General features: G+C 51.9%; 9 protein-coding genes across 11 annotated transcripts; 3 read left to right on the forward strand and 6 right to left on the reverse strand.

The window, feature by feature from the left end:
* Window positions 1-2323: 2323 nt before the first annotated feature.
* Window positions 2324-4612, reverse strand: AAFC00_004249 (uncharacterized protein; the record flags this gene model as incomplete). 2 transcript variants are annotated; one of them, XM_069343858.1, is made up of 3 exons in its annotated part: window positions 2324-2383; window positions 2444-4003; window positions 4079-4612. In XM_069343858.1, the coding sequence occupies 3 exons, from the start codon at window positions 4610-4612 to the stop codon at window positions 2324-2326; spliced, it is 2154 nt and encodes a 717-aa protein (XP_069202408.1). The 2 variants fall into 2 exon arrangements, with proteins under 2 accessions (XP_069202408.1, XP_069202409.1); XM_069343859.1 differs by having other exon boundaries at window positions 2444-4612.
* Window positions 4613-5670: 1058 nt separating this feature from the next.
* AAFC00_004250 (uncharacterized protein) lies at window positions 5671-6274 on the reverse strand (the record flags this gene model as incomplete). Of its 2 annotated transcripts, none has more annotated exons than XM_069343860.1 (2): window positions 5671-5734; window positions 5787-6274. In XM_069343860.1, 2 exons carry the CDS (start codon window positions 6272-6274, stop codon window positions 5671-5673), a joined length of 552 nt encoding a protein of 183 aa, XP_069202410.1. The 2 variants fall into 2 exon arrangements, with proteins under 2 accessions (XP_069202410.1, XP_069202411.1); XM_069348149.1 differs by having other exon boundaries at window positions 5787-6223.
* Window positions 6275-7007: 733 nt separating this feature from the next.
* Window positions 7008-9166, forward strand: AAFC00_004251 (uncharacterized protein; the record flags this gene model as incomplete). The annotated part of the gene is made up of 6 exons (XM_069343862.1): window positions 7008-7272; window positions 7329-7384; window positions 7448-8280; window positions 8329-8426; window positions 8483-8635; window positions 8685-9166. The coding sequence occupies 6 exons, from the start codon at window positions 7008-7010 to the stop codon at window positions 9164-9166; spliced, it is 1887 nt and encodes a 628-aa protein (XP_069202412.1).
* A 519-nt stretch (window positions 9167-9685) lies between these two features.
* Window positions 9686-13497, reverse strand: AAFC00_004252 (uncharacterized protein; the record flags this gene model as incomplete). The annotated part of the gene is made up of 4 exons (XM_069343863.1): window positions 9686-11542; window positions 11600-12574; window positions 12626-12823; window positions 12877-13497. 4 exons carry the CDS (start codon window positions 13495-13497, stop codon window positions 9686-9688), a joined length of 3651 nt encoding a protein of 1216 aa, XP_069202413.1.
* A 448-nt stretch (window positions 13498-13945) lies between these two features.
* Window positions 13946-16597, forward strand: AAFC00_004253 (uncharacterized protein; the record flags this gene model as incomplete). Its single annotated transcript, XM_069343864.1, has 1 exon — window positions 13946-16597. The coding sequence occupies one exon, from the start codon at window positions 13946-13948 to the stop codon at window positions 16595-16597; it is 2652 nt and encodes an 883-aa protein (XP_069202414.1).
* A 660-nt stretch (window positions 16598-17257) lies between these two features.
* On the reverse strand, window positions 17258-20190 carry AAFC00_004254 (uncharacterized protein; the record flags this gene model as incomplete). Its single annotated transcript, XM_069343865.1, has 2 exons — window positions 17258-20059; window positions 20122-20190. The coding sequence occupies 2 exons, from the start codon at window positions 20188-20190 to the stop codon at window positions 17258-17260; spliced, it is 2871 nt and encodes a 956-aa protein (XP_069202415.1).
* Window positions 20191-20832: 642 nt separating this feature from the next.
* AAFC00_004255 (uncharacterized protein) lies at window positions 20833-21447 on the forward strand (the record flags this gene model as incomplete). The annotated part of the gene is made up of 2 exons (XM_069343866.1): window positions 20833-20845; window positions 20906-21447. 2 exons carry the CDS (start codon window positions 20833-20835, stop codon window positions 21445-21447), a joined length of 555 nt encoding a protein of 184 aa, XP_069202416.1.
* A 667-nt stretch (window positions 21448-22114) lies between these two features.
* Window positions 22115-22763, reverse strand: AAFC00_004256 (uncharacterized protein; the record flags this gene model as incomplete). Its single annotated transcript, XM_069343867.1, has 3 exons — window positions 22115-22395; window positions 22518-22595; window positions 22691-22763. The coding sequence occupies 3 exons, from the start codon at window positions 22761-22763 to the stop codon at window positions 22115-22117; spliced, it is 432 nt and encodes a 143-aa protein (XP_069202417.1).
* Window positions 22764-23979: 1216 nt separating this feature from the next.
* Window positions 23980-25724, reverse strand: AAFC00_004257 (uncharacterized protein; the record flags this gene model as incomplete). The annotated part of the gene is made up of 3 exons (XM_069343868.1): window positions 23980-24608; window positions 24663-24789; window positions 24840-25724. The coding sequence occupies 3 exons, from the start codon at window positions 25722-25724 to the stop codon at window positions 23980-23982; spliced, it is 1641 nt and encodes a 546-aa protein (XP_069202418.1).
* Between the last annotated feature and the right edge of the window lie 689 nt (window positions 25725-26413).

Genomic DNA, 26413 nt, shown 5'->3' on the forward strand with positions numbered 1-26413 from the left:
TCAACCAATCTGTACTTTTCGCATCATCGAATCAACGATCAGGCGGCGAGAGCTCGAACGAAAGATCCTATAGCATCTTTGGTCTTCCGACTCAAGCTGTCGCGAAAGCGGCACAGGAGCCAAGCGTGAACGATGCAGCTATCATGGGCTCAGCACATTCATTGCGACGTCTTTTCAAGTCTGCCAGCGTTTCGAACAACCAATTCGTGCGACCAGATCTGACCACATTCCGCACTCTTCAGGCTCAACAGTCACGCGTCAGAGACGCAACTTTCCATCCTCAGCAACAGCGACGAAGCGTCTGGCGCATCTGGAAGCTTTGGCTATCCGCCAGATTGTCCGTTGATCGTGCTGTGCGGTTCGAGCAGGACAAGGAATCTCGGGCTGCGGCCGTTCGGGATCTGGGTATTGGTGTTGATGAGACGTCAAAGTTGGTATATGCTGTTCCTCCTGTCGATGTAAAGGAGCAGACCCAGGACGAGGCAGGTCTTGAAGAGACCATTGCTACTGAACAAAAACAACGACTCGGGATTGTCAAGAGCGCCGACGAGTCTGGAGTTCGTATTCCAGGAGTGCTGAGAGCGAGCAAAGATGTGCAGGGCCCGTTCGGCATGCATCCCTCTCATCTACACATGAACGTCACCGCGCCACCAGCCTCCTCGGCGCGTGCCCGACGAAGCACAGATGAAGACTTTGAAGAAGACGAGTTTTGGATGGAGCCTGCACTTCCGTCTGACGACACGGCATGGTCGCAGATTCCCCTGGTCCTAAATCCAAACACTGGATCAGTCGCACCTGTAATCTCCACATCTTCTTCGACTTCCACGCCCGAGACCAACGAAGCGACCAATACATTAATCTACGAAAACCTCTGGTTCCACCCTTACGCCCGCAGTCTGCTCAATCAATATCTGCTCCGCGGCCAATCAAAAGAGGTGGCCTCGGAAGCAGCAGTCGGAGGAGAGAGATGGTGGGACAGCCGAGGGGGCAGAGGCGGCGTGTGGACCGTCGATGGCGAGTGGATCGACGCAGGGGAGCTGTGTGGAGAATTTGGAGCAGATTTATTTGTTGATGGCGAGGACTATTGGGTCGACGAGGAAGAAGTCTTGCCTGTGGTTGTCGTTCCAGCCGCCGCCGCTGCTGCTGCTGCTGCACCTGTTGCGCAACCTGCGCCTGCGGAAGATGCATCTGCGAGTGCTGCCACCGCAGAGGGACGCGAGGATGAAGAGCAGGATGTGAATGGAGAAGAAACGGTCGAGTCGACTGCTTCTCCTTCTTCTGCGTCATTGACTAGCGAACCTTCGACACAGTCTCCCGAGACTCCCCCACAAGAACAGACTCAACAAGCAGAGTCTGCTTCTCCTTCTTGGCCATTATCATCATCATCACCACCACCACCACCACCATCGTCATCCTCATCACCGGCATCAGTATCCCCCTCAACACCAGTCGAGGACGAAACCAACGACGTGCCGATAGCCATAATGGCAGACGGCACGAAAAAGGCATTATCCGAAGTGAGCAAAGCATGATCTTTGCTTCTTCCTCCTTTTCAGACGTTTTTCCTGTTTTCTTTGTCTCTTTTGGCTTCTAGCCTGTTTGGCGGCAAGCAGATGAACGGGTGGATGGATGGACATATCGGGCTGGGATGTTTCCTTACCATCGGTGTCGAAAGGCGTTTTTTTCCCAGCGGCGTTTCAGAGGCCCAGAGATGTTTGTGTAGTATGTATGTATGTAGAGACTCACGAGAACAAAACACCATTTCCCTTTTTTCACATTATCTTTTTTCAACTTTTTTTCTGGGACACCGGTCTTTCACATGAGTGAGAAACGAAATCGTCATAATGTCTGATCTGGTAGCAGAATCTTCAACATGGAAAAGAAAGTCTAGAAGAATAAGAAACGGAAAATATAACATTCTTTTTATCGTTTCGTCGAGAGGCGCGTTTCGCCTGTTCCCATCCCGTGCTTTTTCTCTTTCCTGCCCGCTCCAGTCCTCGATTCGGAAGGGTCGGAGCCAACGACTCTTTTTTTTCCTGTGATCGTGCTTCGTTTTGAAGTCCGACGCAAGCTTCACTACTGATCGGTCATCTTCGTTTCTCCTTCCTCGTTTCATGGCGGTCCGTTCGTGTCACTCTGCCTATGTAAAATACTGAAAATTTGGTCTGGATGAACAGAAAAACCCCCCACTAGCAGCCCTTCGATTCATCTCGTCTTTCGTCCTCGTCTCGCCTCACTTCAACACGCCGTCGTCATCCTCATGTAGAAGGGGGGTGGGTGGGTGGGTATATGCTTGCGTTGTTGCTTTTCGTGTGCAAGAATTCTAAGCGGCGGTCTCGTCGGTGATGAGCTTGGTGATCTTGCCAATGGCGATGGTTTGACCCTGGAAGATGAGGTGTTAGTATAAGGAATATAGTGACAGTGGCAGAGAAAGAAAACTTACCTGGTCTCGCAACGTGAATCGTCCGAGTTGGGGGTAGTCCTCGAATCTCTCCACGCACAAGCTACCCGCACCACCGGTGACCTCGAGACGAGCGATGATGCTCATGCCCTTTGTGGCGAAACCGGGAGGCTTCTTGCTCTTCCTGCCCGTGCCCTTCTCGAGCTTGTGCAGCAGAGCGGTGAATGTGACTTCTTCGGTGGCGGCGTGCACGTGGCAGACGCAGTTGAAGCCGGCGGACAGGATCGACTTGATGTCCAAAAGGACGATCTGGGCCTCGAATGCAGCGACGTTGTGGACGGGTCTGCGAGGCGAGCACAGCACGAATCCCGGCAGGATGTCTTCTTCTTCCATGCCCTTGATGCGCAGACGCACCTGGTCTCCGCAGGTGGCGTATTCGACCTCGTCTTCGGTCTCGCCGTACAGCGCAGAGATGGTGATCTCGGTCTTGGTAGGCATCATTAGATACTTGATGTCCTTCTTGAGCACACCGGATTCGATCTTGCCCTCGATCATAGTGCCAAGATCGCGGTACTTGGCGGCGACGGGCATCATGAAGGGTGCGTTGAGCTTGCGCTCCAGCGTCTGCATGTTGTCGAGATACTCGAGCAGGGAAGGAGTGTCGCCGATCCACGGGCAAATCTCCTTTGGCACGCGGTCCTTGATACCGACCGTCGTCTGGGCGGAGAGCGGCATGAAAGTAAGATCGGTCTTGGGGTTGTAGCCCACGCCCTTGAGGAAGACGGCGAGCTTGCCTGTGCACTCCTTGTACCTCTCCTCGCTCCAGTTGACAGTCGGGTCGTCCATCTTGTTGACGACGACAACGAGCTTGTTGACACCCTGGGTCTTGGCAAGGACGGCGTGCTCACGGGTCTGTCCACCTCTCTCGAAACCGGTCTCGTACTCGCCCTTACGCGCAGAAATGACCAGAACACCGACATCGGCCTGCGACGCTCCACCGATCATGTTGGGCACAAAAGTCTTGTGGCCAGGGGCATCGAGAATAGTGTAACGTCTCTTTTCCGTCTCAAAGAAACCACGACCGACTTCGACAGTCTTGCCCTGGCTTCGCTCCTCCTTGGTGAGATCGAGAGCCCAAGAAAGATACCAGGTCTCACGACCGGCCTCCTTGGCATCACGCTTGTACTTGTCCATTGTTCGCTCGTCAACCATGCCGGATGCATAGAGGATAGAGCCACCAAGAGTCGACTTTCCGGCGTCGACGTGGCCGAGGAAGATGACGTTGACGTGCTCCTTGCCATACATCTCCTTGAGCGTGGCGTCGTCGACATCGGCGGCCTGCTCTTGAGCGACCAGATCGGCCTGACGACGCTCCTCGCGCTGCTCGGCCTTGCTGGAGGGGGAAGCACGGCCAGAGGGAGTGGGCGAAGTGCGTCCAGACACGGCAGCGGTGGGTGTGCCGGTCTTCTCGATGGCCTTTGCTGCCGCGACGGCCTTTCCGGCACCAGGCTGGGCCTTGTCGACGCTGTCCTTCTTCTCTTCCTTTGGTGCTGCAGGAGTGCCGATCGAAAGCACCTTGGATCCGCTGGCCGTCTTCTCGACCTTGGTGGGAGCGGCGGCGGCGGCGGCGGCGGTGCCGAGAGAGAGAACCTTGGCTCCGCCTACAGCCTTCTCGACCTTGGGAGCTGCGGCGCCAGTGTCGGCGGCGGACAGAGAAAGAGTCTTGGGCTTAGGTGCGGCAGCAGAATCGGCGGGCTTTGGCGATGCTGCGCTGGAGACGGCCTCGCCACGCTTGGCGATGGTGGGCACGCGTTGCTGTGATTGTGAGGGCTGGAATCCCTGGTTGTATGCTGCAAACTGCTGGCCCTGCTGGCCCTGGTGACCCTGGCCATATTGTTGTTGTTGCTGGTAGCCGCCCTGTTGGCCGTATTGTTGCTGGTATCCACCGTATCCTCCCTGCTGGCCGTACTGGGGGTAGCCGCCGTACTGTTGCTGCTGCTGCTGCTGCTGCTGCTGCTGTTGCTGGCCGTAGCCCTGGTAGAACTGCTGACCGGGGTTGAATGCCTGAGCACCAGGCGTGAAGCTGCCGGCACCAGGAGTGAAGGTAGGAAGCTGCTGAGGTCGGCCCATGTTGAGCTGCCGCTGTGCCTGCCTGGAGAGTTCTTGGTCCTGAGCATCGGGCGAATCCTCCCACGAGTTGAGATCCGACATGGTGGCTCTTGCGGTGGAGTTTCGAATTCACGTGCTTCTGTGACTTTGCGCAATCGTATGCGGCTTCTGCTGTTTCGAAATAAAGACACAAGAGGATGATCAAAGGGGGCGGCTGCTCGTGATGTCTTGTCTTCCTCACTTTAAGGCGCCGCTCAAGATTTCTGGATCTCGTCGCCGCGAAACTTGGTGGGGCAGGTGCGCTCGCCGCCTTCTGCATCTGGTAATTGTCTTTCGCGACTTGGCAGAAAAGAAGCGGATTGCGTCACGTGCTGATGCCCAATTTCTGTGCCTTTCTAAAACCACCTACCATTCTACTGTACTGTGAGTTCACTTACGAACGGGAAATCGTGGCAGTGAGTGGTACAGCATCCTTGATGCCTCATCATACTTGTGACTACGGCCAGCATAATGTCTGCGCACCTCTGTTACTCATGATAATGACGTTGTGTCCACTGTGTCTAGAAACATCTTTCTCTAAGTGAGCCCAACACTGACAGTCAACAGGAAAGTGTGACTACTGTAAGGTAAGGTACAGTACTCAATTCAAAGCTACCGCGCGGGCTGTCTGGTAGTGAATGCACCTTCCTTTACGTTCACGCTGTCTTCTCCGAGTACAAGATTCTATCCTTATGTTAGTGATCTTCACGTTGAAGGTAGGTGAGATGAGTGCTTACCTTTCTAAACTCCCATACTTTCAACAACCTGCTCCTTTGGTCATGCCCACCTTCTCGAGCACAACGAGATCTGCTCTGAACGGCGCAATGGGCAAGTCAATCGGATTCATAGCCGCATTAGCAATGTGTCAATTGGCGCTCCATCGCTTTCACAATACACACAGAGACTGACACTGTCATGACAAACACCACTGTTTTAGCACTCCGTCACTCAAGGCGATTTCTGCGAGTCAACGACGTTATTAATGAGCTACGTTGTGCTACCTTCGCACCCCTAATCAATTCTCCTTTACACAAAGTACGACACGCCAATCTGTCCCATCCGTCAAGACTCCCTTCACATTCCACCAGTCTGCGTGTTACATATGATGTTAATCAGACGTCTTAGATGTATGTCGGCTTGAGATAAACATCGACGCAGCTGGAGGGGAGTTCGAGGTCAAAGTGACTTTCACAGATTTAGTTGGTACACAAGTATCTGACACAACAATCATACTGACCTCAGCTTTGCGAACAACTGAGGAACGCCATGCCACCAATCGCATACGATCCAGCCACCGAAAGTAGTGGGTGCACTGTATTGCAACCCAGTCTCATTGAGATAGAATGCAGCATCACCCTGCCCAACATTTATTCTGACTGGCGCCCAGGCCGAGTAAGAGTTGGCCGGTTGAACGCTAAGCCCCCATGGAAAATCGCCTCCCAGGTCAAATTCTTGGTGTTGATAGAATCCACCATCTGGCAAGGCTATATTTGTGGCATTGGTGAATCCCTTGATGGGGTCGGATGTGCTTGGATACAACACAGCGTCATTCAGGGCAGCACCTGTGTGCGTTGTGCCCAGCGACAGATTGTCGTACTTTTCCTTGCCTGGTTGACTTGGCTTCAGCTCAGTTCGGAGTTGGTATTCTTGAGTAGTGTTCAGGCCAGCCGACATCGCCAAGGTGGCAAAAGCAAGGCATTGGAGTGCAGTGATGGAGGTCTTCATGTCGTATGTTGTAATGTGAGTCGCGGTACTATACTAGATCTTGATGGGTATGAAGATGTAATTGCTGATACGAAAACTCTCGAGGACCATTGCTTTTATATTCGATATGGTTTGAGCATGACTCGTCTTACGTCGAAAGAATACGAGGGATGCCACTCGATACACAGTATCATCGGCTGTCCCGAAATGGAAATAGCTGTACTATTGCATTATACGAACATGATAGATCCATCGTGCATGTATTTGCACTACAGTATGTGAAGAGCTGATCATGTAGAGAAGCCGGAGCTCAACGGGAAAAGCTTGCTATATGGCAAATATAGCAACCACAAACGTTAGACTGACAGTCACATTCCTTCGACTTGTAGGACCAGTGTAGAATATTTATACTTCTAGATTCAAAAATACATATATCGAGAAGATGATATCCAGCAGCGCTTACTGAAGTATATTGATGCGGCGATGCCGAAGTAGGCAATGACCTCTGGTCACGCCGATTCATCATACGACACCGATTACTGGCATACGACGTCGTACTGCGAGGAGGAGCGACGACCCTTCGTATCACTAAACGGGAAGGCACGAGTTTACATACGGATGTCATTACACCAAGTCTTCTTAGCCTTCCTTAGCACATGCACACGTCTCACCTCAGGTGTCTTGGTTTAGGCGTCCTGCTCTAGGCGTCCACTGCTATAGTAGAATTTCCAGACCTGTATCAATATTCCTAGAAATGGCAAGTGTCTCCAGATCATCACCTCACCATACTATATGCACCGAAGGCAGTACCCTTGATGAACCTGACCTGCGTATCCTACATTTCAATGACGTCTATCATGTCGAGCCTAGCGACCACGAACCAGTCGGTGGCATCTCTCGCTTCCAATATGCATGCGATCATTTCAGATACGATTCTCAGTACCAGGGACAACCAGAGCTCATCTCGTTCTTTTCTGGAGATGGCTTCGGTCCAAGTCTGGAAAGCAGTGTGACAAAAGGTACATCCGTCACTGATTCACTTACACAACCGCATAGAACTGAACAGCTTGTGGAGGTAGTCATATGGTTCCGATTCTCAACAATATCCCCACGGCAGCAGCCTGCGTTAGAGTGTGTCAATTCCGATACTGGAACGGACCACGAACGTAATGGCTGATGTCTCTGTCTTCTTAGAACCACGACCTCGATCTTGGAGTTCACCAATTCGGACATTTAGCTTCTCAGTGCAAGTTCCCATGGCTACTTGCAAATGTCCTAGATCCTGCACTTGGCGATGGTGTCCCGCTCGGACATGCCGAAAAGACTGTGATCATTACAGCATCGAATGGCATCAAGGTAGGTCTGATAGGCTTAGTAGAAAAAGAGTGGCTGGAAGCTATCAACGCGCTTCCACCCAATTTGATCTACGTCGATGGTCCAACAGCTGCGACCCAATTAGTTCCTGAACTTCGATCTCGTGGTGCAGAGATCGTCATAGCTTTGTGCCATCAGCGAGAGTATCACGACAACAGGCTAGCAGAAGAAACGCCTCCTGGGCTGATAGATATCATACTTGGTGGACACGACCACCATTATCGCTATAGCAAGATTCGGGATACACATGTCCTCTGCTCTGGTAGTGACTTCAAACATCTGAGCTATGTTGAAGCACAACGGCGCCGATCATTTTGTGCTGGAGCAATAGCCCAGGAGCGAAAATGGGATTTTTCGATCACTAGACACGACATCACAAGCGATGTCCCTGAAGATCTCAAGACGCTCCAGATCATGGACAATCTATTCTCTTCCCTCAAGCATAAGCTTGAGAAACCCGTAGGCTACACGGCAGTACCACTGGATTCTCGTTTCATGACAGTCAGGACGCGAGAGTCCAACCTTGGCAATTTCGTCACTGATCTGATGAGGTATTACTATGACACGGACTGTGCAATTATAGTTGGTGGGACGATAAGGGGAGATGTTGAGTATCCTCGCGGAGTCTTACGTATGAAGGACATCATAGACTGGTGAGGAAACCCAACCTTTCCAGCATTCGTAGCTCATTCGAGATGCAGTTTTCCCTTCGAAGATCCCACTGTGGTCATTCAAGTCAAAGGGGGAGACATCCTGGAAGCCCTCGAGAATGGCGTAAGCCACTATCCAGCTCTAGAGGGTACTTGGCCTCTTCTGTACAATTCATATCTAATATTGCTGCTGATTCATCTATAGGTCGTTTCCCACAGGTTTCAAATATCCACTTCGGTTTTGATCCAACCAAACCTCCCGGTCGCCGCATTGTTGAAGTACGCATAGGAGGACAGGAGCTGGACACAACTAGAGACTATTCCCTTGCGACAAGAGCCTACATGGTCAACGGAGGAGGTGGAATTGTGACCGCCTTGCAACATATACCCAAGCTAATGGACTGTAGATGGATACATAAGCCTCGCTCTTGGTGGTCATGGCGGACACGCTATACCTCTCGTCAAAGAAGAAAACGGAATTCTGTTATCGATGCTCCTACGGCAGCACTTCCTGTCGAGCATGACTCTTGGTCGCTGGATGAATTGGGGCGCTACTCTCGGCCAGCACTGGAGTAGTGTGCATGACCAGTTGGCAAGAAGTGGTACCACAACTACAACACCAAGTACGGGACAAAACCTGCTCAACAACACTACCGAAGCGAAGAGCTCGACCGATCAAAAAGAGCATACGTCGAGTCTGGTCGTCAGATGTATCCGACAGGAGACCTATCGACCAATGCCTGCACAGGTCGTACCTCCTCTACTCCCGCATGAAATCAACATTTCGTCATCAGAAAAACCCCTTTTCTCACACGAGCAGCTAAAACCTCTTCCAGAGCCCAAAACCCAAGATCTTCAAATCATCGACAAACACGCAAGAAGAGATTAATCTATCAGACTCGGAAGATGAAGTCGAACATTTGTCGCCATTTGCTCCGACAGCTTCAGGCATCGAGCACGCAACTGAAACTAGTCAAAGCGACCGAGAAATCCTCATTTCGAGGAAAGCCATGCGGAAATGGTGGAGACTCGCGGGCCTGAGCAAGGGTAAAGGACACGAATTGGGGTTCGAGAAAGGAGAGGAAATCGGCGTTGCCTGGACTAGGGGTATTTGTCCTAGAGTCGAGGGGAGGATCAGAGTTGTTGGTGGTGAGGGGGTGGTACAAATCACTGACTAGAGGAGAGAAGGAAGAAGAGAATCCATAGCTTTATTATAGAGGCCTGAGACTCGACCACTCCTAACCTAAGAGTCCACAATTACTATTTCCACCCTATCACAATAGAAGATAGAGTTCTCAGAGTCCTACGCGTTCTTTCGTGCCCTTTTCACTCTCTCTATATCCGAATAAGCATTTGTAGGGCTGTAATTATCCAAAGCCAGCATCAAGCATGAATCTAATCAAACAAACTAATCACTATTCAACCACTCCGGCTCAGCATCTTCGTCTTCAGGATCATGACTCAACAACGAGCCTTTGTCGCTTTCTGCTCCTTTGTCTTGTCCTTCTCCGTCAATGTCGCCAGCTTTGTCGTCGTCGTCGTCGTCGTCGTCGTTATTGTTGTTATTGTCATCAGCAGCAGCAATATGCCTCTGTGGTACATCACCACCATTCTCAGACGAAACAGTCTCGAGGGTTTTCTTGTTGCGTGATGCTTCGCCGTCTCCTTCTTCTTCTGCGTCGCGTATGAATCCTCCGCCTCCGGAATCACTCATGCTCACATCTTCTCGAGTCCCAGTGTCATCCTCGACGTCGACGTCGTCCTCTGGAATGAAGCCCCCTCCTCCGCCGCTCATCTTCACGTCCTCATCAAGTCCGGCTTTATTTTCTTCGTCGTTCTCGAGAATGAATCCGCCGCCTCCATCATCGTTGGGGATGAACCCACCGCCTCCGTCGTCGATGACATCGTCGTGTACGTCCGGAGTGGGGTCTACGACGAAGCCGCCACGAGTATCAGCTTCTGCGGCATGGTTGCTAGTGCTTCCATGCGTCGCTTGTGCAGAGGAGGGGTCATGGGAGTGAAAGAACCCCCCATCACCTACACTAGCGCTATCGTCGTCTACGCTGTCGCTCGCGAGATCAGATAGTGGTGATGAGCTTGTCATGGCGGATGGGATGACGGCATCACGGGCTAGACTTTCATGCTGCGTGTCGTGGTCGGGTCCATCTTGTATTGCTGGGGGTTCGTCGTTTTCGGCGCTGGACTCCTCGGCGAGTTTGGCTTGGGATCTGGTGACTCTTGTGCTTCGTCTTGTGGCTTGTGTTGGTGTTGGTGTTGGTGTTGCTTTTGTCTTTGGTTTATTTCGTGGGGGTTTTGCTGGTTTGGGATCCGGAGCATGCGCTCTGCCTTGTTGTCGACGGACTGGAGGTGGACGGATCGGCTCAGGGACGAAGTCGTCTTCGCTGTCGTTATTGTTGATCTCTTCTGCTTCGCTTTCGTCTTTGAGGGTGATGTTCCGTTGACGACGCAGTCTGGGCGCTGGCTCATTTACTTGCTCGCCTTCGTCTTCGTCTTCGCCGTCGTCTTGGTACGTTGGGTGTTTGTCTGCTTCGTCATCGTACATTTCTGCGTCGGCTTCCTCTTGCGCTCGAGCAAGTAGACTCCTAGGCTGAGCAGCGCCGCCGAATCGGCTTGCGGTTGGAGCGGTCTCTTCAGCGGCATCAGGAAAAAATCCGCCGGCTCCCATTGCTTCCTCCTGCTTTTCCTCCACTTCATCGAGCTGTTTCCTCACGGTTTCAATCTTCCTACTGCTAGGCTTCGGGGCGCTGTCGTTGTCGTACATGCCTAGTCTGGCGCCGATCCTGAGACCTGTGAGAAACCTACGCCAGAGACGTAGAGACTCAATCGTCCTCTTGGCGTCTTCTTCCGCCTGAGCGGCATTTTGGAATCCTTCGATAGTGGCTCTCATGGACTCTTCATACTCGCTTGCGACTACGACACCGGCTTTCACGGCTTCGCCTATCCGACCTTTAAAAGTGAAGCCAGTGACCGCGTCTGCAAAGTCTATACCTAATACCTTGGCTGCTCGGGCTGCTAGTGCATGTCTGATGTGTACGGCTCCTGGAGGTACCATGGACGGAACATAGACGTCGAGATTTCCGAAACCATTTTTGGGGATGCGGCCATCGACAACTCGTGGAGGAATGTAAAGAGATGTCTGCGAGTAGGCGTACAGAGCTGTCGTTGGGTTTTCTTCGTCTAGTTCCTCTTGAGCTGCTCGTACACCTCGTCTAGCAGGGACATGTTTGAGGGCTTGTTCGCCAGGCTGCAAGACATTGTCAGCACAATTAACTTCATGCATATAAGTATGGGAAGTTTAAACCTCAATCTCACGTCCGACTCGATACCATTTATCTGCACTCCGTACCAATTGCACATCACTTCGTCGATATACACTTTCCAGATTGCTACTTGAGCTTTTGCCAGTATTTATCTTGCCGACTTCACGCTTCGGGAATATGACTTCGTGTCGCTTTAGGTGTCGTTCCAGAGCATAGTAAGGGTGGCCCTTGAAATCTTGTACGTTGTTGGGTAAACCCTCGGCGGCTTCTTTCGTTGCCAATTCCGCATCCTCGACTTGGTCGCGATCTGTATGTTTGCGACGGCGGAATGGCTTGAGAGCCTTCCGCCACCACTTGTCCCCGTTTTCGGTCGACTCGATGCGGGACTTCCTAGTCTTTGCATTGAACGCTTTGGCGTACCGCCGTGTCACATCCCTCGCGCATCCATTACTCTCAAAGGCAAGCACATAACTCATAGAGTTCTGCTCATAAGATGCGGGCGGTTCCAGCTTTGAAGGCTTATTGATGACACCCGTCACTGTCGCATCAATAGGTACCCATCGCTGATATGCAGGATTGAATGCTTCGACCCAGAAAATGGGATAATCCAGCTTGCGGATGGAGCTAGGTTTCTTCTTAGGTTTGGCGGGTAAGTTGGGAAAAGGTTGGCCTCCTCCGGGCATAGCCATCATCGGCTGGCCGATCCTCCGCCTCCTACCCCTCGGTGTGCTGCTTGTGTCTGAAGCAGACCCTGCGGCGGATCCTTCTTCGGCGCTGGTAGTTCCGTCTGCGTAAGTGGTTGGTTTTGACCTGAGCGGCGTGCCGGACTTGACTCCAGCAGTGCTGAAAGGTAGAGCTTGAAGAGAGCACACCAACCGAGCTTCCACACCGACGCTGCGAAGTAGCGCACAGAAAAGCTGGTTGCCAAGGTCTTGCGATCCTTTCAGCGTTGACGCTCGTTTGATAAAAGTATCTTTGTCTATGGATGGGACTTCGTCTACTATTGCAGCGATTTGCTGGTCGTGGAGTTAGCATGACGATGGGTTTTCTGACATTCTGGGTCGTACTTTTCTGATTGTGTCTGGGTCATCTGCCCATTGCGGTCTTCGCATGCCGTTCTCCGTCACTCTGAATCTAGACTCCCATATCTCTACAGCGATCTTAAGTCCATTGATAAAACTTTCAGATCTACTATACTGGATTAGATCTTCCCTCGGGTGCATCAAGCCAACAACCTTGAGAGGCAAAACACCACGCAGACGTGACTGAGGTCATTAGCTATTGAGAGAAACATACTAGATGTGGGGACTTGGCTTACATGCACTTCATCTGAGTTGCACCACGCATTCCGTACGTGGACATGAAAGATTAGAAATAACAGATGCGATTCATGCACTGCCAGACGATGCAACTTTTCGGCAGTAGTCACTGGCTTGCGCTTCGCTGCAACTTTCTTAGGGGTAGTTTTAGGTCCGACCTCAACTGCAATGTCCGATATGTCGTTATCGGCGTCTTTAGGTGCGACGGATGGTGATTCTGTCACTTGTTCTTGATCGAACCCAATTTCCTCCCAATCAATGTCGTCGTCGTCAGAGCCAGAATCGAAGACTGTTTGCTGTGGGAGTGACTCGAGTTCATTCTCGCTAAAATCTCCGGTCACAGATGGTGCTTTGCCACGGCTCTCCTGAGCCTGACGTTTTGCGGCAATAGGTGCAGGCTCATCACTGTCCAGTCGTCTTCGCTTGGCTGATCTCGCTGCATCTATGTGTGGTTCCGGCGGCGTTTCAGCCTCTGAGAGCATTTCCCTGAACACATCTGGCACGCCATTCTGTCGCCTCGCCGCTGCAGCTGCTTCACTGCGTGTGGATGAATTTGCGATAGCAGCAAGGCGATCCTCGGCTCTGATCTGCGCTTTTGACTTTCCTTTCGATGCGACCATATCTGCTAATCAAGATGTCTCGATTTTGTCGCGAAAAGCTATGTTATCCATACTTGTGACCAGCACCTTCGTCGTAGGATATGTCACCAACTGAACATTATTAGGAACGTGCCATGCAAAAAGAGATCAATGCCAGGCTCAGAGAACTGCAAGTGATTACTGTTTCCAGATAGTTGGTATACCAGTCTGATCCCACGTGAGCCGGTGGCCGGTTTGGGGGCATGACGTAGCGCCAAGTGACTGCGATGGGGAAAGCGCGTCCTTGTCGCGACAGGCGCGTCGTCCTTAAGTCAGTCTTGGCATTAATGGAACAGGCAACTACGACACATTGACGAAACATCAATCACTTTGACGGTGGTGTCTACTCGGATCGTGGTGTGTTAAATTCAGGTCCCAGTAGGAGAAATTCCGCATCTCTACTAAGACAAAGAGCAAATGGAGTTCCAGCATGGCTCCAGCAACAAAGAAGGTGGCAATGGATGATGATGTGGTTTATAGTTCTGGCACGACATTCCGTCAAAGGAAGTTCCCAGATCGTAAGACGAAAGTGAAGCAGCCGAGACGATCCTTACCTGCATCAAGTAAGCCAACGCTGGCAAAGCAGTCGACTCTCACTCAAAGCTGGTCTTTTGAAGGGAGCATATCTGACGAACAGGATGAGGTTGAGGAGATTGAAGACGTGGAAGATGGGGATTACAAGGCGGAAGAACCAATGAGAAAGAGACGGCGAACATGTTCCAAGCAGCAAATAAAGAGTACGATGAGTGTGAAGAGGCAAAATACCATGACTCAAATGGGGTATATTAAGCCGATGGGAAGCAGCCACGAGGGCCAGGAACAGGAAGACCAGACGACAGACGAGGAAGACAATACTGCTGAGAGTGACGGACAAGCAACAGTGGATGAAAACGAGATTGAGCGAGTGCCTGAGTCGATAGCTTCCCAAGACACTCTTTCCCCAACACGCCCTGTCCAGGCTCGTTATCAGGAACGGCAGGGTCCTAGTCCAGAGCTGTCGTTTTCATTGCCTCAGCCTCGAACGCCGCAGAAGAACTTTCCTTCGGAAATCCCTTCGTCAAACACGCCACAGAGCGCTATTTTGTTCTCCGCCATGAGCCGGCGTTCTCGAAGATCTCCGGTCAATTCCCCCTTGAAAGCCCGCAGTATGGATATATCACCACCACGCCAAGCCGCCGCGATGAGTCCCGTACACGAGACACCGATCAAGGAAGCCATCCCCTTCTTCCCTTGGGCGGTGCGGAAGACCCCGCTGTTTCGTGTTCCCGAGATGCCTAGTAGAAGGATGCCTAAGCTCAAGCATCGGACTACCATTCCTGATTCTGATGACATGCCTGTGCTGGAGACTCAACACCAACCATCTACTGCTGTGAATGAGCCAGGTCGGAGACTCGTACGAGTGCTGTCGACTATCCAAGACAATCAGTTTCAAGCCTCAGCCGAGACACTGGCAGATGACGTGTCTGCAGCACGGGCTCGAGAAGACGAGTATGTGAGCGGTGACACTTACCAAGCGACTTTGGAGTATAACGGTCCCTACTATGACACGGTCGCCAGCGCCTTGGACCGTGACGCTGCAAGATGTGACCAGACTCAGAGGTTGGAATTCTTCCGTCGTGCTCGACGTCCCAATGTCGTTCTGGACACCCAGGAGGGCTCTGCTGAGGACCTCTTGTTGGGCAGGTCTCGTCAACGGCAAAGAATGCCGGCTTTGTCACAAGCAGTAAACCCTCAAGCTGGCGCAAACTCGGCCGCTGATGATCAGTCTGTCAAGTCCGAGTCATTGCCTACCACGCCAGAGAACCCTGAGAGGCAGCACCACCGATCTCGTTTTCATGATGTCAACGTCGTTGATCTCACCGCCGACTCGTTCGATCCCTTGATACCGACAACATCAGACTCCCCTACGCCAAGGGCAGATACTCAGCAACCACCAGACATGGCTCACTTATTGTCCTCACCGGCAGTCGAGAAGAACACTCGCATGACTTCTTCCCCTCCTCCGGCTTTCGACCGAACGAACGCAATGATAGACAAGAACGTGGAGTACCTGACGTTGAACGATGTCCAAGTGAAGCAGACCGCGACTTCTGGATCCCTTCCACCACCGTCGACGCAGCGCCAGCGAAATGATCATTTCCGTGCACGCGAGGATGCTTCGCATCTCAGCCAAGTGTCTACGATAGGGTTCCCAACCCAAGCCTGGAGTTCGCAGAAGCAAAACATGCGGATCAAGCAAGAATATGACGACTACTCTTTCGCAGAATCTCAAATACTGCACAGGGGCGAGGAGGAAATGGATCTGGACCCAGATATCGATAACATCGTCTCTTCCGAAGCAGTCCCACCACACCACCAGCCTCAGGGAGCAGTGGAACATATCGACCTCAGCGACCAAATCGAACCCCCAGAGACAGAAGACGATGATTACGTCGATATCGATGAGGTTAATCGCCGCCATCATATAGTCAAGGGAGAAGCCCCATTGCCCAGCTCTCCTCTGCCCATCGCACCAGGCCACACATGGACAGAATACGACGATGTCCGTAACGAGGACATGTCATCAGATCTGCCAGCTCACTTGAGTCCTCCACCATCGACCTCGTCTGAACCGATGCAAGCGGAGTCTCCAGAGTCTCACACCAGCCCCGCAACGCACGTCCTCGCAGCACAGGCGCATGTTCCAGACATAAATCAAGAGACGACGCCACGCGCTCGTGGAGCTAAACTCAAAGCCGAAGAAAAGACAATCTCACAAGCACCAGCAGCACGCGGCCTAAGTGAAAAAGCACTGGGAAAACGACCGCTGTACACGATCTCCTCGTCGGAATCTGACTCGGAAGACGAAGAGCTATATCTGCTCGCAGACGAGGAAGGTGAAGAAGGACCCTATGACACCGAATTCCCAGACGAGAGGCCTCGCTTCGACGAGCAACACTCGTGGCACTTCAGACCCGCGAATGAAATCGTTCCAGACACACAGTATAGCTTTGCGATTCCGCCGGTTCCGCCTTCTTCCGAGGATGATGGGCATCATTATCGTTCCGCTCGGATCATGCAGCAGAGGCAGCAGGGAGGATGAGCGTGGTTTAGCGTAGTCGGGCACGGTGGTATTGGAAACTAGGATGGAGTACTTGGAAGCAACGACCTAATGTACCTATGCGTGTCCCAAGCACGGAAGCAGAATGAGTGTGAAAACGTTAGATCTATACTAGAAAGTGGGTCTATCACCATCTCTTGCCAAATCTATCCTGCGCACACCTAAGCTATACGCAAGATGAAGATCCTTACCAAAGCAAGAAAAACTGTATGATGATTCCATGAAGTCATGTTCTCGCCATGTGTGTAAAGATCTGTCTGGGGCAAGAATAGAAAGATATATGTACATGTATATGTTGTAGAAGAGGTATCACGACCCCGACGACGACTACTGCGACAACAGCAACGAGGAAAAGGTCGGCACAGGACACGATCTTGGCCTCTCTCTTTCTCTCTCTCTCTCTCTCTTTCTCTCTAGCTTTCCCCTCTTCCTTCCTCTGCTACAAGACAAAAGGCTAGGTCAATGGCAACACACATCGGAAAAACAAAAGGAACTCCCAGCAGAAGTTCAGAATCAGAATCAGAAAACGAAAAGAGGAAGAAAAAAACTGAGTTTTGAGCCTTCCTCCCTGACAAGCGACCCTATGCATGCGACACTCCTACAGCCTTCCTTCTATCTGCCACTGTATTTGATTTGCTTCGCTCAAAGTTCTTCCCTAGCAGTAACAAAAGTGTCCAGAGGAGGTCGACGCGGCGCGTCTGGCGCCAAGTGGCTGTTCTCTGCTACGCTCTGCTCGTTCGGCGATGGTTGATGGCCCTTGTTGTGACCACTCATGAGCCAGGCGTGGCTGCCTGGTTCGGTGCTCTCCGTGTCTTGCGCGTGGTTGTCTGGTCTTGTGGGGTCTGTGGTGTTGGCTGTCTCGTGAAACACTGCTGCTGTTCCTGCTGCCGGTGACCGATGAGTGGATCCGTCTTGTGGTTCGGCGGATCTGGGGTCTGACGCGGAGGGGTGATGGTGGTGGAGATGGGACCTTATGCCTGCCATGAGCCAATGGTGTCCGCCTGGCTCGTTTCCTTCTTCGTTTCCCTTGTGTACGCTAGCACCCTCGACCCGCTCATCACCTGGTGGTGAACTGGGACGACTGGCATCATCGTAATCAATGTCTCTAGAGTTCAGCGTGGCCATGCTTGCGCTAGCTGCTGGCATACTATGGAGCTTGAATGGGTAAGCGACAGTGCCGTTGTGGGGACGAGCGCTGCTACTACTGAGATAGGTGTTCTCGCTTCCTTGGACTTTGTGGGAGTCCTGTGCGGCTAGGACGCCACCTACACCTGCCGCGCCTAACACTGCACCTCCGGCGAGGACGGCGACTCCACTGTTACTGTCCTTCCGCGCTGAAGCTGGATCGGCATCACTAGCTGTTGCTTGAGCTTCTGCGTTTGGAATGTCCTCTTCTGGATTCCTGGTCGCCGCGATGCCCGTGCCCGCCTCGGGCAAAGCGACCGACAGAGTAGGTCTCCTGCCGAATTTCTGCCTGCGTTCGATGGTGCTCTCGTCGTGCTTACTTCCCCAGCCACTCCACATGGCCATGGCCCAACTCTTGCCCTGTCGTTGCAGTTGCTGCATCATGCCCTCCTGTCTTCTACCTGCCAGAGCCGTAGGCGGAGGTGTTTCACCTGCGAAGACATCGTAGCCTTTCCTGAGCTCCTTGAGACGGGTCTTCTGCACACGGCGTTTGCCCCTCGCGAACCGTGTGTCCCATTCGAGCTTCTTGGCGAGCCACTTGCGCACGGGACCAGGCTTGATGACACCAATGCTGTTACGATCCATTTGTAGACCAGGAAGCTCGGGAGCCGGTAAGAGAGGGAAGATCATACCGTGTCGATCGACTCGTTGACGGATCATGTTGTTGATGAAGGGTGGAAGCGGATCGCCAGCTTTGCCGACGGCACCGGACGAGGTGGTAATCCTGTGGGCACGCATTTGTACGTCACCAGCCGACTGCGCCTCTTTTCGGTCTCCAGTAGCGTCAGAATCAGATCCTTGCTGCTCCTTCTCGCTCGAGGAGCCTCCGGAGGAGATGATGGAGATGTCGTCGTCGTCGAGAATGGCCACTGGTCTGTCTTGCGCATGTGCCAGTGCCCACGCGCCGAATTGCGCCACTCCTCTGTACATGTACTTTGCCGGCCGCGTGAATGACAGTGTATGAGGAACGTGGCAGAGATCATCCCAGACCTGTAATTGTACTTTGGTGGGCTTGTAGCGGTGCAACATCTGGCTGTCGAGGTCCCATTCCCGCGTCACAACGGATGGAGGTGGGTATGCCGCAGGATTGGCAGCCTTGTGTGCAATGTAGACTTGTTCATCTTGCAGCAGCTCACCACCGCCGACCTGAATCAGTAGCGGAGGCAGGCCGCCTAGCGATGGTTGCATGACAGGAGAAACTAGCGGGTGGGCAAGTAGGTGGTTCGGAGCGTACATCTGGATTTGATCCTCAATCTCGATATGTTTGCCGTCGAGCTCGATAGTCAAGTTTTGGCCAGGTTTTGGGACACTTCTTTCTGGATCCAAGGGTCGTTCGGAGGTGGCATCTCTCACAGAAACTCCCTGGGCAGCATCTGCTTCATCCCTCTTCTGATTCGACTTTTCGGTCGATGATGATGACGAAGGTCTGCTGCCATCTGAGTCGCTGAGATCGGGCATCTCAGAGGCTTTGGGAGGCGGCCAGGCCATGGAGGGCTTGTGATGGAATCCCATTGCTGGGATATAGTCGAGTTTTCCGTCACCAGCAACACTAGGGAAACTATGCGTGAGATCCACCCAAGGACTCAATAAGATGGCACCTGCAGGTAGCGGGATGCCTTGGTCGCGCAGAGCGACGAGCATCGACAGCACCATACCACCTCCAGCCGAATCGCCGCCAAGAAGAATGGTCCGAGGGTCGTGATCTTGAATGAGGAACAGATAAGTAGCAATACAATCCTGCAGGCCGCAAGGGAAAGGAAATTGAGGGGCGAGTCTATATTCGGGAGCCAGGATCTGGGCCTTGAGCTTTCGCGCGTGTCTCTGCATCTGGTAGCGGTGCTCGCCAGTAGAGCCGAAATAGTAAGCTCCACCGTGAACATAAAGAAGAATCCTGTCGCTCTTCTCTTTGCCCTGTGCTTTGCGCTCGTGTAAATCGTTCTTCATTTCCAGCCAGTCCGCCTTCAGGGGAATTTCTGGCCGTCTCCATTGCCACCAATTCTTGCCACCCACAAGTTCGATGCCCTTCGGCCCGAGCTGGGCTTCGATGAGGTCTGCTGCGCGTGAGATACAAGAGTCGGCAATGACGACTTCCTCCAGGGAAACCCAGGTCGGACAAGGCACCCATTGTGCGGTGAATGCCTGGACATCCTCGACGGTATGCTCCGAAGCATAAGTAAGAAACTGACGGATCAGGTTCAGGCCTTCATGATATGAAATATGAGCTGTGGGCTTTTCTTTCAATGGCTTGCGATTGAGATACTGCGAATGTGCATGAGCATATTTGTCTGACACATCAGGGTAAACAATGACGGAAGACTCACGTGCGAGAAGAACGTCTCGATAACACAAGGAGTGACGTCTGCAGCGACACCCACAGTACTGAGGACCATGGCGCGCACAGGTTGGGGAAAGGGTTCAGTATGGAAAGGGAAGGTTGTTTTGTGCGAGGACGAATAGGAGAAGATGAATGGTCGCTGATCTATCTATTTTGTATTTACCCCAAGACGGCCAGTTTTATTGGCAACCCAACAGTGATCATAACAAGGATCAAATATTCAAACAACAGGATTATATCCTCGGGGAACGGACGTCAATCAAAGTGTCGGCGCACACTCCATCTCACACTGTCAGTAGGAAAGAGACCACAAAGGCAGTGATACTGTATATAGGTGAGTAACTGATGCTCCACTCCACAACGCGGTGTGTATGCGCCGATCCACTATATGTCCAGTAGGCTAGAGACTCGCGAGCCGACTCTCCTCTCCTATACCAGAGATATTCCTTTGTAAGCCCGAGGAGACGGAAACACGTTAGCCGCGTTAGACGACGTCATAGCGCATGCCAAGTGACGCGGGGGAGATTCAGCACAGCCCACCATCTGCACAAACCCGTGTCAGGGTCTTGAAATTTTATGAAACGCGAACAAAACAATACCGTAACCATCTCGAATTATCTTCTGGAGGATCTAGGCAGACAACCAAGCAAAGGGGCTTACACATCTTACGTACCCTCAGACTTTCCAGCAGTCCAGAATGGCTTCATCAGGTACGCATAGGCTCCCCGTTCTCGCACACGGCGTCGGCTCCTTTCTAATCCCGTCGGCAGAGGCGACCCAGCAGTTCGATTTCGGCATCTGGTACACAATCTCCCTGTGGCCCGCCCTCACAGTGGCTGTACAGAACAACTGGGGAGGTCCAGACAGCGCGGGCAAGCGAGACTGGTTCGCAGGCGCCATCTCCGAGCTCTTCGACGAACGCCCAGACACGGACCAGATCGACGTCGAGTCCGTCCTGCTGCAGGTCATGCTGGACGAATTCGAGGTCAACGTCGAGGACGAGAGCGAGATCCCCGTCGCCCAGGAGATCATGAAGCTGAGGAAAGAGATCTTCGAGGAGGGAAGCTTTGCCGGGGTCGAGGCTGTCAAGGCGCGATGGACCGCCAGAGGTGGAAAGGCTGTGGCCAACGTCAATGTCGTCACGCAGACCATTGGAGAGGACGGTCAAGAGATTGATAGTGACAGCGATGATGAAGACGGCGAGGATGTCGACATGGACGAGGCGCCTGACCTTGCCCCCCGCTCACCGAAACCAGAAGCCGAGGTTGACGATGATGGCTTCACGAAGGTTGTTGGCAAGAAGAGGAGGTGAAGAGACGTCCAACAAGGACCACACCAATACCAGCTGCACAAGTAAAAGACTCATTACAGATACCTCGATCGGCATACGCTGAATGGCTTCTGCTACCAAGGATGCTCAGAGTGTCGAATACTTCGACGACCAGGACGTCACGTGAGGTGGCATAGTGCTTGGGAAACCCCTGTGGCCATCGCAGAACTACCACTCGTGACCAGCTCAAGGCGACAGCGCGGTAGTAATGATGGCTCCTCATCACCATCTCGAGTGTCGTACACAATGTTGACACAGACGTGGTGGAGAGGTCGTTCCCCTGACCATGGTACTTCCGCAGATTGCAATGAGATACCCGCCGAGCACGTACATGAATGACCTATTGAGCCCTGTTCTCATACAAACTCAAAAGTTGCTAGAAATGTTCGCCACTTATATATATATATATCCACAGACAGTATTCGATTCAATGAACAACGTTGATTTGTCATTGAAATGAGAAACAATAGATACGCCTCTTCCAAGTGTAATAAAGATATAAAACCAGGTGGTAGTATCATCAACACGAACAAATCATAGGTAGTCGTAGACCTCAACGCCCAACAACTAACGGAACAGCTTCTTAACCATGAGAACCACAACGTACCATCACCAATCTTTGCTTCCCCTCAGCTTACCCCTGACAACCTCACTTTTCCAAAACAGAACCCGCTCCACCAGCATCAGGAAACCCACTCATCCGAGCTCCCTGCCCCTCGAACCCCACATCACTATGTGACACTCCACCCTCCCCTCCTGCAGCACCACTGGTAGTCTCGGGCTCGGTCTTGCTTCCCCTCCGAAACAACTTATTCAGCACCTCCTTCGTGCTGCCCCCGAGTCCGGAACCTGAGCTGCTGTCTGCAGAGCTCAGGGACCAGAGACTTGTTCTGCGGTGGCTGCTGTGGACGTCGTCGCTTGTTCCACCGGCTGTATGGTAGAAAGTAAGTGATCTGGGCACGGAACAGTCGAGAGCACGATTTGGAAGAGTTATACTCGTCAAGATTCTAGAATTGGAGTAAGATGGTAGGGTCCGAGAAGATAGGACTTACCGTCAGCATTTGTGCGTGTGTTTATTGCTGTCAGCTCTTCAAGCTCTTTCTGCGCTCTTTCGCGGTCTGAAGGACGGCCTGTAGCAATGGGGTCAGCTCATTCGAGGTCTCCCTGTTTAGGAAGCAGCATTAGAGCATGATACAAAGATACTGTACTACCATGACCTACTTACGCAGATTTCCAGCGCCACCGATCCCAAACGAAACCCTACGCTCCGCGGTAGTGTTTATATCCGCCTCTGTCATCGCAGGAGACTTGAGGTTGTGATTGACAAGAGTAGGCGTCTCGCTCTGCCACGACGTGATAGTATCCTGACTATCTCTCGACACCGCAAGATTTCTTGTCGAACGCCCAGCAGGGACAGAATGCGAAAGAGAGGTGGAATTTTCCCGATCGTGACTAGAGGACAATGATTGACCAGAAAGAGAAGACGAACGATAGTAAGACCGAGATATCTTGTCTATAAGCATCCAAGCTATTGTTAATCACGTGCCCCCGGAGGACAAGAATAAGCAATTCACGAGTCAAAGATAGCTCGTCGGCGTGCATGCTTATAGCCAGGAAGGGAGGGCTCTGGCTGGCCTTTTAGCTATCGACTTCGCTGGCCCCTCTTCTGACATACTTCCGGGTGTTAAGGTTCGTCAGACAAGGCTCCTTGGCGGGGTCACCCCATGATGCTTGATACTTGATCTGCCGGCGAATGAAGTCGAGGAACAGTGGTCAGTAGACGTGACGAGTCGTAGGTCAAGATAAGCAGATGGTGTTGGATTGGATACCGGCCAAGGACAACCCGTGAGACCCTGCAAAGCTTGTGTGTGAACAAGCAATTGTCGTTGCGGGGTGGTACTGGTACATGCAGGGTGACGTGAAAGGTGAGATATGTTCATGCCTTCCTATTTGTTTGTTCGTGGTACCTTTAAAGTATCTCAATGAGGTGGTAATTGAGTAGAACGCTTACCATAGGGTTTGGGTTGTATGAATATAAGAGCTGCATAGCTCGTGTGCTGCTGGACTTTCATCGGTATGAGGATTTCGAGAGTATTCCACGTTGTTACAACTTCACCTCCTTACAACTCACGACTCAATAAGCTCTGGACCCGTACTTTGCACTGTCTCCTGATAGGAAGCTGCAGACATATGCCGAAAATGACTGTCAGCACCGAGATCTGACCTTGAGGTGTCTTGCAAGCATTTCTTTAATCTATCACCGAGCCTAGCAATGTAGAGCTCCAGTCGACTAGGCAGAAAAAAGCCGACTATGGACAAGTAAACTGGTAATACTGCATAATGTTGGATCAATATCAAGTTGGTGGGCTATGTTGTCGATACTCGTTCTGACATTCGTGTGTCAACTCCGATACTAACGACTACGTTACTTCTATGTACTACTATCTACACATACACATTACTCAATCTACTGACATAATCCTCCAACGCATGACTCATTTGAATGTACAACGTCTAGTTTGGAATCACACCAGAAGTGTTCGCAAAGACAACACCATCGTAGTCATTGCCGTTGGTCGGATCGGCAATGGTGTAGTTGGCAAAGCAAGCGTAATCGTAATTGCTTTGGGCATAAGCAGTTTCCTGGCTGCTCAAGAACTTATCCATAGCACACATGCCGTCTGTACGACCGACACAGGCACCACCACGGATGGTGTCGAGTGGCAGGATACCGTTGTTGAGTCTCATCCTGATAAACTTGTGGGTAGCATTAGCGGCGTTGTAGCCATATTGATCAGGACGATACTGAGTCCTGTGCTTGTGTACGGCAACAGGGCTGGGCGAGGAACACCCGATGACTTCAGTGACGAGACGAGCTCCGAAAGGTGTCAGCTTGGCCATGTTGAAGTGACGCTTTGGATTGGGAGGAAACTGGGTCAGACTAGGAGCTTCGCGGAAGTAGTCGAGGGACATGGCAGCCATGACACTGATGATGATATCGTCGTGGCTGAAGTCGGCATAAAAGGGGCGTCCAAGAGGGAAGTCTCTGGCATTGTCTGTGAGAGAGCTGTTGACCGAGCTGTTCGAGCTCGTGATGTACTGGTTCGTGAGGCGGGCAATGAGCTCTTGCAGATAGCCGATACCTAGCAATTCGTTAGACTCCGTCTACATCAACGCTGAACGGGAGCATTTCTTACCCTGCGCACGGCCAGTGGGGTTACCGTAACCGTAGTCGTAATAGTACTGGATATCAATGGTGTTCTCGAAGCCATCCCATTCGTCCAAAGTGAAAAGCGAACAAAAGTCAGATGAGCTAATGTAGTTCTGCTTACGGGTCAGAGCAGTCAATGTGCTGATACGGCATGTGCGCTCACCTGTTCGTATGCACATATCGACTGCATAGCATAAGTGTCGTTGAGGGTCAACTTGAACCCAGCGGGAGCGTAGGCTTGCAGACGGGCAGTAGCATTGACCAGGTATCTGGGAATGTACTTCTCGACGTCGCTGTCGCCGAGATCGCCAATGCCGGCAGTGTAGTCGTTGAAACAAGAGTCGTACGAGGCAAGAGTATTGTTCTCAGTGCCTCCTTCGGGGATGATGACAACGTCGAACAGGTCTCCATCAGTGAAGTTCTTCAAGGTGGGATCAGGCACGGTCTGGAAGGAAGGACCAAAAAAGCCCAGAGCCCAGGAGATCTGACTGTTCTCGATTCTTGATTGGCCGGTGGTTCTGAGAACAGGCTTAGGTCGCGCAGTACCGTTAGCTGCAGTGGCATTATAAGCCAATTGACCCGGAGCTGCGTTGTACAAAGTTCTTCCGTAACGATTCCAGAAGGCAACGCCGGAGGAAAACTCGGTGGCAGCGCCCAAGCCGGTAAGCAGGGATTCGCCCAGCAAGTACTCGTACGAGTTCAGGAAAGCGAGAGGTCCGATGAAGGATGTGGCAGGGTGTGCCTGAGTCCAGTTCTTGACCTTGGCTGCGAAGTTCTCGTCGTTGATGCCATCTACAAGGTACGAGGTAGGAAAGCGATTGGCATGTCTCTGCAGGGTATGTGCTTGCTCTAATTGACAGCGGTCCGGCAGACCGATGTCATTCACGCCAAAATAATCGTCCGCATTGTCAGAGTAGGGAGAGACCACGCCCCAATAATGCGAGATGGTATTAATATCTGTCACAATGCTCTGGTTGGTGGCCGCGACGGCTGCGGCATTGATAGCCAACAACGAGAGTGCCGACAACTTCACTGTAAAAGCAGACATGATCACGAGAAGAGCCGAAGTGAGCGTACCTGCATGAGATAATCTACATCGATGGGGGATCGACCTACTTGTATGCGCATATCACCCAAGTTCACATATCTGAAGCACCCTCCGTCATCGGCTAATTGGTTGAGTCGATCGAATTGCTAAAGCGTGAAGCATCGCAATCCAGAAGCAAGACCAGCTAAAGTGCAGGGATAGTCATGACTCGATTGAGCTATCCAAGCCACGTCCGCGCTCTCCAAGGCTTTCTCAAAAGTGTAAACAGGCCACCGTCATGACAGTGGTATGCACTGCACTTAGCAATCTACAACGTTCGCGGAAAACGCACCGAAAAGGAATTAGACCCTCGATTTCATACTCGCTATTATGTGGTGAGTGAATCTGTGCATTGGAGATAGGGCAACACATGGTATCGGATCTCTCGCCCATCAATTGATCCGATAAGAAGTCCGCAAAAGCACCATGGCCTGAGCGTGGGTTGGCGTTAAAATGTATGACGCAACCGGGTCAGCAAAAGCATGAGAGTTGAAATCGAATTAAGCTTAACACAAAAAACTGGCGAATCAATGACAATTCAATGTACCACGGATCGGCCATTGGAGAAAACGTATACAAAATAAACTGGAATAATAGAAAATCATATTCAGTACTGCATGTATCGTGACTGCAGCTCTATTGTGATCATA

This window comes from Neodothiora populina (genome assembly GCF_041146345.1).
Source record: "Neodothiora populina strain CPC 39397 chromosome Unknown canker_contig_17, whole genome shotgun sequence".
Taxonomy (NCBI): domain Eukaryota; kingdom Fungi; phylum Ascomycota; class Dothideomycetes; order Dothideales; family Dothioraceae; genus Neodothiora; species Neodothiora populina.